This window comes from Monodon monoceros, unplaced genomic scaffold (assembly GCF_005190385.1).
Source record: "Monodon monoceros isolate NGI ecotype Baffin Bay Population unplaced genomic scaffold, NGI_Narwhal_1 Super_Scaffold_8, whole genome shotgun sequence".
Classification (NCBI taxonomy): Eukaryota; Metazoa; Chordata; class Mammalia; order Artiodactyla; family Monodontidae; genus Monodon; species Monodon monoceros.
In genome coordinates, this window is record NW_021703785.1 from 51768126 (window position 1) to 51780949 (window position 12824).

Sequence of the window (12824 nt, forward strand, 5' to 3'; positions counted from 1 at the left end):
GAGAGGCCCGCGTACGGAAAAAAAAAAAAAAAAAAAAGGGTCAAATTAGAGCAACGACAATTAGTACATATTTCATAATATGATTTCCACCCACAATTGCTATAATAAGTTACCTTGTGCAACAAAGACATAATGGAAAAAAACCAAATTAAACGAAATCGAGGAACTCAGAATGGGAGTTAGAATTCAGTTAATTGTATAATTGAAGAAACAGATTTAAGAGACATTCTGGAAGAGGGCTTCCCTGGTGCCACAGTGGTTAAGAATCCACCTGCCAATATAGGGGACATGGGTTCGATCCCTGGCCCGGGAAGATCCCACATGCCATGGAGCAGCTAAGCTCGTGTGCTGTGCACAACTACTGAGCCTGTGCTCTGGAGCCCACGAGCCACAATTACTGAGCCCATGTGCCACAACTACTGAAGCCCGCGCGCCTAAAGCCTGTGCTTCACAACAAGAGAAGTCACCACAATGAGAAGCCCGCGCACCACAACGAAGAGTAGCCCCTGCTCACCACAACTAGAGAGAGCCCGCGCACAGCAACAAAGACCCAGCACAGCCAAAAATAAAAAAATAAATTTATTTTTAAAAAAAGATATTCTGGAAGAAATGACAGGATATCACCATAAACACAGCAAGAAAAAAGCTGGAAAATAAAAATGATGGGGAATATAATGGTCTTCAACTAGCTGAATAATTTATTTTGCTCTTTTAAAGGACCTGAAATGAAGTGGCCCCTTGGAGCTGACTCCCATCTTCCCCATCACTCCCAGCCCTTGTTGAGGAGCCTCTGGCACCACTGAGCCTACGTATCAAAGGCAGGTATGACCATCAAGTCTCAACACTGTTTTTAGTTACATGCCAGAAATTTCATATTCTAATAAGGATTACCCTTGAAGTTCTTTTCTTAGGAGGTTCTGTATTCATTTCACTGATTCCTCTTGCTCGTTTTATTTGGAATTTTATGTTTTGTTTGGAATGCCTCACATATTTGTATATGTGTAGAGTATCCTTACTTTTCATTCTATGTATATTTTTAGATGAACATTTAAGCCAGTTTCATGATTTTGTACGCCTGCTTTGTTTGTTATGCATTATAGTAGTCTCTGGACACTATTTGCAATATCATATATCTTTGGTTTAAAAAACGGCAGTGGCATTGGTTATGTTTTGTAGATCATAAGTTCCCAAGTGTTCTATCATCTTCTCCATGAGATGCTGGCACCGACTACAGCAGACACACTGTAGCCCCTATGAGGCTAAGTATCACGAGAGTTTTGACCAGAAGGAGCCACCGCACCACCATACTCTTAAAACACATTCACATCTCACCATTTTTAACACCTGTGGGTTTTTTTTTTTCCCGGAATTTTCATGTATGTAAGAATTTCTGTTCCGAAACCCTTCAAAATTATCTAGTACCCCAAGCAAATAATTAGCAGTGGCTAATTGGGTCTTTGAATACCTTCTGGCCATGTTCGTCCTTCATCTTTTGCAATATTTTAGTTCCTTCCCTTATAGAACCCATATAAGCCTGTCTTCTGGCCTGTAATGGTATAGGAAAAAAAATCCTGGGAAAGGGGCTTCCCTGGTGGCGCAGTAGTTGAGAGTCCGCCTGCCGATGCAGGGGACATGGGTTTGTGCCCCGGTCCGGGAAGATCCCACATGCCGCGGAGCGGCTGGGCCCGTGAGCCATGGCCGCTGGGCCTGCGCGTCCGGCGCCTGTGCTCCGCAACGGGAGAGGCCACAGCAGTGAGAGGCCCGCGTACCGCAAAAAAAAAAAGAAATCATGGGAAAAAAGCATCACAACAATGTACTGGTCTGCCTATCATGGGTCTGGTTCTAACAAATTAACCTCATGCTATAAGCATGTAGTAAGCTCTCCATATACAGTTGCTTACTGAGTGATTTATGCATATGTCTGCAGATGCCCCTTGGGATATACAAAAAGAAGGTGAGTATAAGCACAGTCATCCGGCACATTTTAAAGGATGATCTAAATGTTTGTTTCATTAAGCTTTAAAAATATCCCCTCAGAGATAATCGACATAGTTTATTCTTTCTAATGAGAAGGGTTTGAATCAGAGGAAAGTTAAATATATTTTTCAAGAATATTCCGACTAGCTGTTAAATATCGGAGGCAAGCAATGGTGACACTGACTACAGAAGCACTGGCGTGTCTGCTGCCCATTAAAGCTATCCCTTTAAGCAGCATGTCAGCTGCTGATTGATACCATGTAATCCCAGAGATGCCTTTCTCTCTAGGTCTTTGCGTCCCTAATCTGTACCTGAAGTTCACTTCTCTTCCTGAGAGGGGAAGCAAAGCCTGTTCAGGAGCACAGGAGCCATCATTTCTGGCTGAATTAGGACCTCAAGGGGGAACCTCGGAAGAGCCAGCACACACGGTAAGATGTCCTTCAGTCCCAGTGACCCTCCACGTCAGTGTTCCCCCCATGGGCGCAGAGACGATGTGTGCTGGAATTTATGAGACTTCAAGTATCCTATCTGTTCATGTCACTTTCTCTCCCTCACATTGATTTGTAGCCCACCCTCTGTAAGGCAGAGAGGCCAGCCTGATAAGCTAATGCGTAGGAAATCCATTGTTCTCATAAAACTACCAGCAGCATCATGGCAGCAGGTGACATATTTCAGGCCTAGTTCTTTGGACTAATAATCCATAAAGTTTATGTAGCCTGATCCCCCCTTTTCTCTTGCCATAATTTTTCTCAAGCGCTTCTTAATTCATTCCCCCATTTCTGTCACTATAAAACCCATATTCCATCAAATAATAAGAAGCACTTGCCAGAAACGGAGCGAGGCTCTCTGAACTGTATCAGCTATAGCGCTGCCCATTAGGAAGGTGGAGCTCCAGATGTGTTCAGAAAGCCCACATATATCCAAACCCTGCTACGTTAGACAGGCACACATATCCTAGGACTTTGTTGTATCCATATCCTGAAAACAAGGGGACTGTGATAAGATATAAAGGAGGGGGAGTCATTCTCCAATGACCCCTTCTTTTTATATTAGAGAAGGTTAGTTTTTATCACAAATATCCCATACAAGATCTGAAAGGTGGGAAGGGGGCCGGGGGCACATCTTATATTCAAGGGACTAAAAGGAGGAGTAAGATAGTTAAAGCAGATATGATGACTTTATTGAGGAACCTATTTGTATACCTTTCTTTTAACCACTTTGCTGTTCTTTTATCAAAATATGGGTCCTAGTTTTTGAGTCAGAAAAGAAAATGGTTAGACACATAAAGTGTCAATGAAAAGGCCACAGAAACTAGGAAGTCACATGGCATCTCAACTACAAAGAGTTCAAAGTTACTTGCAGTCCTAATGCTTGCTGTGATCCCTGGGCAGGACAGGAAGTTTCTGTTCAAAAATAGGGGGAAAAAAACTTTTGATCACTATTTTTCTTAGTTCTAAGTCCCAGAAATTTCGATGTCATATTCACATTATTTTTCTATCATAAAATATTGATTTAACATATTAATAATAAATTTTTTGTTATTCAGCTAAAATATACACTTTTAGTCATCCTCCCCCACAAGCTATGCTTATAATATATTAATTCAGTAAGCAATATTTCAGCCTCCTATGCACAAGCACTGTGGTCAGACATGACCCCAGACCTCAAGTGCTTATAGCCTAGTGTAGAAGCCAGACAAAAAGATTAATGAGACTAATGATTATATATATATATGTGTGTGTGTGTGTGTGTATATATATATATATACATATATATACATATATATATGTATATATATATATACACACACATATATCTGCCCCAAGTTCCTGGCATAGAGGTCCTAAAACCTTTGTAATTTCCTAAATGGTAAGAGATTTAGGAGCATCTCTTGTTCTAATATTTCGTCTCTGACCCCATCCCTGACTCAGGGCTCCTTAAAATCCTCATAATTTCCTAAGTGGTTAAAGCATAACGAGCATCTTTTGTTCTACTGAGGCAACTCCATGTGGGCTCCTGGATGACTCCTGCACGGGGGCTGGTCACCAGAAAGACTGAGCCATGATTAGAAGTTTGTAATTTTCAGTCTCAAACCCCCATCCTCCAGAGAGGAAAATGGAATTAATAATTGATCATGCCTGCATGAGGAAGCCTCCATAAAAGTCCCAGAGGCATGGGGGTTCAGGGTACTGTCAGGTAGGTGAACATATCCATATACCAGAAGGGTGACCAGACCCCAACTCCACAGGGACAGAAGTTCCTGCACTCGGGACCCTCCCTGACCTCACCCTATGTATCTCTTCATCTGGCTGTTCATCTGTATCCACCCCTTAATAAACTGGTAAACATAAGTAAGTATATAGTAGTATGAGTTCTGTGAGTGGCTCTAGTAAATTAAGTAAACCCCAGGTGCAGGTTGTGGGAACTTGTGATTTGTGGCCAGGTTGGACAGAAGTTGTGGGTACCCTGGGGACCTACCACTTGCGACTGGCAACTGAAGTGGGGAGCAGTCTCGTGGGACTGAGTCCTTACCCTGTGGAATCTGACGCTATCACCAGGCAGAGAGTGTCAGAACTGAGTTGAATGGTAGGACACCCAGCTGGTGTTGCAGGACTGCTTGGTGGGGAAAACACCACACACACCTGGCCTCAGAAGTGTTGTGTGTGTGTGTCAGTGGGGCAGGAGTAAAGGAGACACTCAGGAGAGAAAGGACTGGGGTTTTTTCTAGCTCAGTATGCCAGGAAGTAAGGGGAAAAAAGTAGTCAAAGGTAAATTAGAGGAGAAAAAATTTTTACAAAAAAGAAGAAGATAAATCAAGGAGGCCTAAGATTTGAATAATAAGAATCCCATAAAGAGAAAATGAAGGGAAATAAATCGAAGAAATAACACAAGAAAATCATCTAAAACTAGAGATAAGTTTCCAGACTTAAAATGAATAAAAATGACCGTCCCACTAAGGCACAATATGAAATTACAGAATATCAGAAAAAAGGAGGTATTAAATTACTTCCGGGGAAGCACAGAAAAGACCTCATGTAAGAACTGAAATTCAGATGGCCTTGGGCTTCTCAGGAACAAATAACTCAAAGTTAGAACAGCAATGCCTTCAAAACGCTAAAGGAAAATTATTTGCAATTTGAAATACTTAACAGAAAATTGCAAGCTAGGTGTGAGGGCTGAATAAAGACAGTTTCAGACGTGCAAGGGCTTGAACATACATCTTCTCTTGGCAAGCTACTAAATAATATGCTCCACCAAAACAAAGAAATACATTTGAAAAATAGAGAACCAGAAATCAGGGAACCCAACACAGAAAAGCAACAAGAGCAACTCCCCAGATGATGTTACAGCAGTGATTCTCATCCTTGGCTGCAGAGTAGAATTACCTGGGGAGCTTTAAAAGCCTAAAGCCCAGGCCACAATACAGCAGGAGCTCAGGGGGTTCTGACCCAGGCATCAGGGAACTTTAAAGCCCCCGCCCCCCCCGGTGATTCCAATGTGCAGATGAGGTTGGGAATCATTCCGTGAAAGGATAGTCCCAGAACCACAGCTGTGTAGGAGGCTTAAAAGAACAACCAGCACAGGTTAAGTCAGGAGGGAGGAGGAAGAGAGGACGGACATTTCCAGAAGGGAAAGAAACCCGAAATTGACAAGTTCTCTGACAGGCACAAAGTGGAAAATTGTGTGGAAATTTTCATCAAGAGGCACTTTGTAGAACAGTCACAAAAGCTAAAGGAAGGCCATCAGATGTTCAAAGGAAACTAAGAAAATGCAAAAATAAAATGAAATTTTTTCAAAGTTCTGAAAGAAAAAAATGTAGAGTATAACTGGCTTGGCAGTGAGAAAATATTTTCAGAGTCATAATAAAGCAAAGCCTTGAAATACTGAATGATTATATGGGGAGAACGGGGGAAAGAAATGAATAAGATCTAACACTGATTAATCAAGAGACAGCAATACACACGTTAACAGATATTTAGAGCCAAATAACAAAAGACACAGCTAAGGGAATGTGGCGGGATGAACAGGGGCCCCCAAAGATGTCCGCGTCCCAATCCCTGGAAGTTGTCAATGTTATACTTTATATGGCAAAAGGGACTCTGCAGAAATTGAGGATCTGGAGACTAGGATATGGGCCTGTGTGATCCAGGTGGAACCAATATATAATCACAATGGTCATTATGAGAGGAAGGCGAGAAGGTCAATGTGGAGAGAAGGTGAGGTGAGGATGAAACGTCAAGATTAAAGTGATCCACGTGCCCAGGAGCCAAAGAATGGTGGCAGCCCAGAGACGCTGGAAGAGGCAAGGAACTGATTTCCCCTCGAGCCTCCAGAAGGAACCAGCCCTACTGACACCCTGACCTCAGTCCCTTCATCCTCATGTCTGACTTCTGACCTCCAGAACTATGAGAGAATACATGTGTGTTGTTTTAAGCCACTAAATTGGCAAAAAATCATTACAGCAGCAATGGAAAAGTAATACAAGGAGTTTAAAGAATTGAAATGGAGGTAGGATTGAAGGGATGCAAGGGACGTATGCCTTTCAGTGTTGACTTTTTAAAGGTCACGTGACACATGGGTAAAAAATTAAAGCAAACTGCACTGAGTGTTCAGAATAGTGGAAGTGAGAGGATATGGCCAGACAGGCGGGAATTAGAGAGCAGTGCTCCTCAAACATTAAGGTGCACACAAATCACCCATGGACCGTGTTAAAATGCAGGCTAGGGCTTCCCTGGTGGCGCAGTGGTTGGGAATCTGCCTGCCAATGCAGGGGACATGGGTTCGAGCCCTGGTCTGGGAAGATCCCACATGCCGCAGAGCAACTAGGCCCGTGAGCCACAACTACTGAGCCTGCGCGTCTGGAGCCTGTGCTCCGCGACAAGAGAGGCCGCGATAGTGAGAGGCCCGCGCACTGCAATGATGAGTGGCCCCCGCTTGCCACAACTAGAGAAAGCCCTCGCACAGAAACGAAGACCCAACACAGCAAAAATAAATAAAAATTGATTTAAAAAAAATTTGGTGAATTTTTGAAAAAAAATGCAGGCTGATTCAGGTCTGGAGCTCCCAGGTGATGCTTATACTGCTGGTCCCTGGAGCACACTTGGAGCAGCAGAGACCTAGACTGCAGGACCGCAGAGAGGTGAGTTGTGGGAGGTAGGGGAGAATGGAGGCACAGGAGGACAGAGGGCAGAGAGGGCTTTGTGCTTAAGCTAAGGCATTTTGACTTGATCCCTGAAGATATAGGGAGCCACTGGGCAGTGGAACAACAGGATGAGGTTTTTTTAAAAATTACTAGTCCCTGTAGAAGAGGCAGGGGGAAGCAAACCAGAGACGGGTTGTACATTAATTGTACAACTGGAAACATTCAGTGATCAGGACTGGGGAGGGTATGATGATGCTGGTACTTCTGCTTCCACACCCACCCCCAGTACAGAGAACTATATCCATCCATGTGTGAGTGGACACTGTAAGTTCTTCTTGTCTGAAGTTCTCCTGTGTGACACCCACAGGAATTTTCTTCTTGTCTTTTTCACTGACATCGTCATATGGCATTTATTAAATTCCCATCTGCCATGGCAGCCCCACATTTAAATAAGTGTAAGAAGAACAATTTTCTCAGGAAAGTTGCATTATATAGTAAAATTTAAATTGTGTTTAAAAACACTTGAGACAGTGCGGCTCCTCAGGCCCCACCTAGATGGAGACCATGCAGTGCTCACCTTCTGTGCACTGACCACAATTAAGGCAAACTGCAGGTGTCTTCTTTTAACTTCGCAGAAGTGTCGTGTACATACTTGATTTTCCTAAAGCATTAAGAAATGGTTCTGCAGTGCATTCTCTGAGGACTTCTATGCATATGGATTAGACAGTATGAGAAGAATACGATATGGGTAAAAAGTCAGTTAAATATATTGAACACCCACAAATTATTCATAGTTTGGTGTCAAAACGGGAGCAGCTACTGAATGCTGTTGGTAAGGAGCCAATACTGCTCCATATTTCCTATTAATAGCTCTGAGGATCTTATGACTAAGGCACTAATCAATCCACAGAAAATGCAGTTCTGGGAGAGATTACTAATGCCTTGGAAGACACTATTAAAATTCTAGGATGATCTTGTTAAATTGAAGAAACGAGCCAAAATCAATAGAGCAAGCACACAGGTGTTTCAACCACAGAATTCAAGAAGCCCTCAAACAGAAATCAAGACCATCCTGCCAGCCAAACACCCAGGTGGTAAAGCTAGCCAACTCCTGCTTTCCCTCCCCTCCCCCATCATGAAAAGGCTATCCAGACAGATGTCATGGAGCGTCTCTACACGGGGTTTAATTCTACTACCTACAGCTTCTCAACTCCTTCCTCCAGCGCCCTGCAATGAGGGGAGAGGGATGATGGATTTGATGTGACTTGTGGAGCCCACACTAGTAAATTTGGACTTTGGAACACCGCCTTAGAAGCACGGAAAAAAGAAGAAGCATTTAGAGGTTTGTAGGTAAGAGGAGAATGACTTTTTCCCAAGGAGTGTCCTAATGTCTTCCTGACATTTTAAAATGTGGTCACTAAAGAGAAAAGGCGCTGGGTGGAGAGGAAGATCAGATGTCTCTAACAACCTCTCATTTACCTGCCCATACCCTGAAAAGCTAAGACTTTTTAAAACTTAAACCAATCTTTTCTTTCAACTACAAGGCTTTCCAATTGTCATCCTTAATGACACTACTTCCTTGCCCCCAGTTGGTCAGTCAGTAACCAAGCCCTGCCTCGTTCACCTCCTAAGTGGTTCTCTGACCTGCATTCTCATCTCCATCGTCTCACCCACCACCTTCCTTCAAGTCTTCATCATTGCTTGCCGAGGCTAATATAGAAGCCTCAGAGACCTCTCTATTACTTCAGACCCATCCTTCACCTGGTTACCAGTGATCCAGCGAAAATGCAAATCTGACCTTGAGGCTTTCCTGTTCAAAACTTTTCAGTACCTTCAGTACTGACAGAATGAGGTTCAAGTTTTCCAATGTGGCATATACATGTCTGCAGTGGTGTTCTACCAGAAGCACCATGAGCTTCCTGTGTGGGGCATCTCTGGAACCTCAGTGTCCGGGAGTTGCTGACAGCATCTTGTACCCGGGGTCAGGGATGCTACAAATCCTGCACTACCCAAGACAGCCCACACAATGAACCATCCCAGATTGCCACAAGTGAGAAACTCTCCGCATGGCTACTGATTTCTTCTCCAGCCTTCTAGCTTGCCCTTCTAGACTGTGGCTACACAAAACTCACCCCTAACACAGCCATGCTTTTTCTTGCCATTATACCTTAATTCTTGCTTCTAATTTCTGACACCTGGAATGACTCTCTTCTGACTCATCTTTTAAGCTTCAGCTTTCCAACTGCTACATGCTCTACACTCACCACTCTGCTTTATACCTGGTTCTCTCCTTCACTTGACTAAGGTCCTTCCAGGCAGAAATTGTATGTGCTTGGTAGACCTTATATAAACATAAAAATTTGAGGGATGGATAGATGGACGGATGACTGGGTGAGATCAAAGGTTTTTCAGAGGCTGATGCTCAGTCCATAATGTTGGCAACAAGTACAAGCATTGTTTTACAGCTGAGACAATAGTTGAGGTCAAAGTTTCAGCTCAGATCACCTGCCTTTACTTCCAAAATTCTATGCTGTACAGGTCACTCTCTGGCCTTGATCTTCATCCACTTTACAAAGTGCCAGATGGCACCCTGAATGACGTTCCACTTACCCAAGCTGAAGATTGTGGGTCACAAACAGCCACTGGACAGGTACCTCTGTGTGGCGACTGTGTGTCGAGTCTTCTCAAGAACTCAGCAGTTTTGCTAGCACAATCCAAATAGGTGTTAGTGCCTTCATCAAAGTAGGACTATCATTATTTATTGTGCCTTTGGGTACTAGCCTAGACTTTTATTGGGGGATGACTAAAAGTGTCCTAGGTAGAACAAAAGGTGAGTTTGCGGACGCGGTAGAGTAGAAAATCAAAACAAAATGCTATTGCAAGGCTGCATTCATAGTTTGAAAAATGTAAAACTAGGTTTGTGGAATATGAACCTGTGATTTCATTTTTTTCTGCTTCGTGTACTTTGACATGGAGATAAATGTCCTCTCAGATTCCACAGTATGGGGCCCTAATTTCCTGTCTGAACATTTAAAGCGTGACACTCAGACTTCACTGTAGGGCTGTGGAATATCCCTCCCCTACAACACCTCACTCCACACCGGTGTCATATTAGGCCCTTCACCCTCCAGGGCTCTCTCTCCTAGTCATCTCACTGCCCTCCTATACTCTCAGCATACACAGAGCTGCTAATCCATAACTCTTAACCATTTATGAGTCATGGACCCTTTGGAATTCTGAAAGCAGAAACAGACCCTCTCCCTACACACACACATACACACACACACACACACCTTTATACTTGGTTTGTACCTTCCACAGAAGGTAAGAAGTGCTGTCAGTTCTGGTCTGTATTTCTGGCATCTCTTTTTAGCTCTAAGAGACTGTGATAGATGGACCTAGACGAATCCTCTGTCTTAATAAGTTGCTTTTTCCTTAAAAATCCACCCCATCATCCCAGTTCCTCCCCTCATGTATGTCAGGCATGAATATTGGAATTGTTTCCCAGTCCTTACTGTAACAACTGCCCCATTCTGCTTACCAGTGATGAATTTCTGTTCCTTTGTCCTTTCCCCATGTAATTTGTGGGATTTTGATCCCCTTACTCCAATATTCACAATCAAATAGCTCAGCAAGGCCAGACTTACACTGCACCAGACCCTTGCACCCTGCTCCCCTTCTGCTTCCTTCTTTGTCATCCCTCTGCTTCCCACTAATACTTTAGGCTGATGCTAAGATCCAATTTATCAAGCATTTAGGGCATGGGCATCAAAGGAGACACAAATGGTCTGGTAAAAATAAATGGTATCCAGTGAGGGGGGGGGAATCAAAAAAGGAATTAGAAGTTAAAGAGATGCCAACATCACTTCAAATAATTACTTAGGTAGAACATGGCACTTGAACAAGGTCAGAAGCTTGAGCTGGGAAAGGAAGAGCTGAAAGTTAAGTGACAAACATAACCCTGAGAAACACAAGGCTTCAGCAGCTGAGACAAGCAGGTTTTCCATTTGTCTAGGATTGCTTATCTTGCCCAGAATAGACAAGGAGACTAATGAAGTCACAGAGGCTGGAAGCTGCCCCATTGTCTGGGGCTTTATGAAGCCATCAGTCAAAAGTGCAAAAAGAAGAGTATTGCCAGAAGTTTGGTTAAGATTTCTGAATATCCTTAGCTGAGAGCAGACCGTGGGAGAAAGCAGTGAAAAAGAAGCACCATGATAATAAGCAAATAAGGAGCTTCAGACCAAGTAGGCTGGCAGCCCTGCATTGTGTTCCAACAGTTGCTTCTTACCTGCCAATGCCAAGCACTAAGCTGGCTGGGTTGCTAACCACCACGCGTGGCCTTTGTGCCAACGATCACTGCCCCACTCATGCCACAATCATAATGACAGGGCCACAGGACTGTCAGAGGCATACAAGTAGGGGCCTGTGAAGAATGGTGGATAACTCCCAAGTGATTAACTATACAAACAAGACAAGTTCCAAGTTACCAGGCTAAATGGCATTTTTCTACTATCAATACTGTAAATTCCACACATTGGCTGAACTGGATTGGAATTCCTGTAGGTAGTTATGGTCGTATTTAATAAAAAAATATATGAACCTCCTTGAGGGGCAAAAGGAGAAAGATCTACTGGATGGGAAATCCAACAAAACTAAGAACCCTGGACTCTAGCACTGAGTCACCTTTTCATGGGGGTTCTTTCTTTGTCACCACTGTGACTCTGCCACCTACTGAGGGGGGTGATCCTCTCCCACTTTATCACTTTGACCCAGGCATAAATACAGGATCCCTTCCTTTATTCTCCATAGAACAACTGAGGATGGACCACCAATAACAGACTGGTTTTGAAGATTTACTTAACTCATCTTCAACTTATGACACTTGTTCTTAGGGTGATGCCTATGGCTTATCCTAAAATGTCTCTTTAGGGTAGCATCACCTGGACATAATTCCATTGTAGCAGAGACTGCTAAATATCCATCAAAATGGAAGTTCTCCTCTTCTAGTCATACAACCTGACTACATTTCCTAGCCTCCCTTACTGCTAAGGCTGGCCATGTGGTTGAGTTTTGACCAATGGAATGAGGAAGTGATACACACCACTTCCAGGATGAACTAATAATAAGTTTCCTACGCATAAACCCCCATACATTTTCCTCCTCCTTCTGGCTGTCTGGAATAGAGGCAAACCCCAGCACAAAGTTGGAAGTCGTTTGTGTATTGAAGGTGGTAGCACTGCTAACAGTTTTTGGTGCCTGAATATCTGAGTGGAGGGGGTCTCCTCTCAAACCTGTTCACCCATGTCTTACGTGAGAAAAAAAAAATGCTCAAGCAACTGTTTATTTTGAGGTCTGTTGATCACAGCAATTAGCCAACCCTAGTAATACAACACAAATTTATATATACAAGAGAATTATCTCTCAATTTAGGTCATCAGTTCCACAAGTAGTACATAAGAAGAGGCCAAGAAGAGCTGAGGAAGAGTAGAAGAACAGAATTCTCAAGGATTAAGCTAGGCATCTTAGTTATTTCAGAACCTTAGTCAGGGGAGGAGAATGTGGGAAAGGGGACGAACCCACCCATCCTTAAGCTGTCTTGGTATCAGGTCTAGGAGCTGCCTAGGCCCAGAGTATAAAAACGTGTACTCATTTATCCCAGTAGTTTGAGGACAGGTAGGGGTTTGGAAGGAGAAACTGAGGGTGA

The 12824-nt window shown here is 43.3% G+C and overlaps 1 protein-coding gene across 5 annotated transcripts in view; it reads right to left on the bottom strand.

The window, feature by feature from the left end:
* The window catches only part of EPSTI1 (epithelial stromal interaction 1), a 100534-nt gene that overhangs the window by 34380 nt on the left and 53330 nt on the right, over positions 1–12824 (bottom strand). For 3 of the 5 annotated variants that reach the window (XM_029210244.1, XM_029210243.1, XM_029210246.1), the window contains exon 7: positions 9731–9824. In XM_029210244.1, the coding sequence (XP_029066077.1) occupies positions 9731–9824 (94 nt within the window). Of the gene's footprint in view, positions 1–6917; positions 7782–9730; positions 9825–12824 lie in introns of those variants that run through there. The other 2 variants (XM_029210242.1, XM_029210245.1) reach the window with 2 other exon arrangements.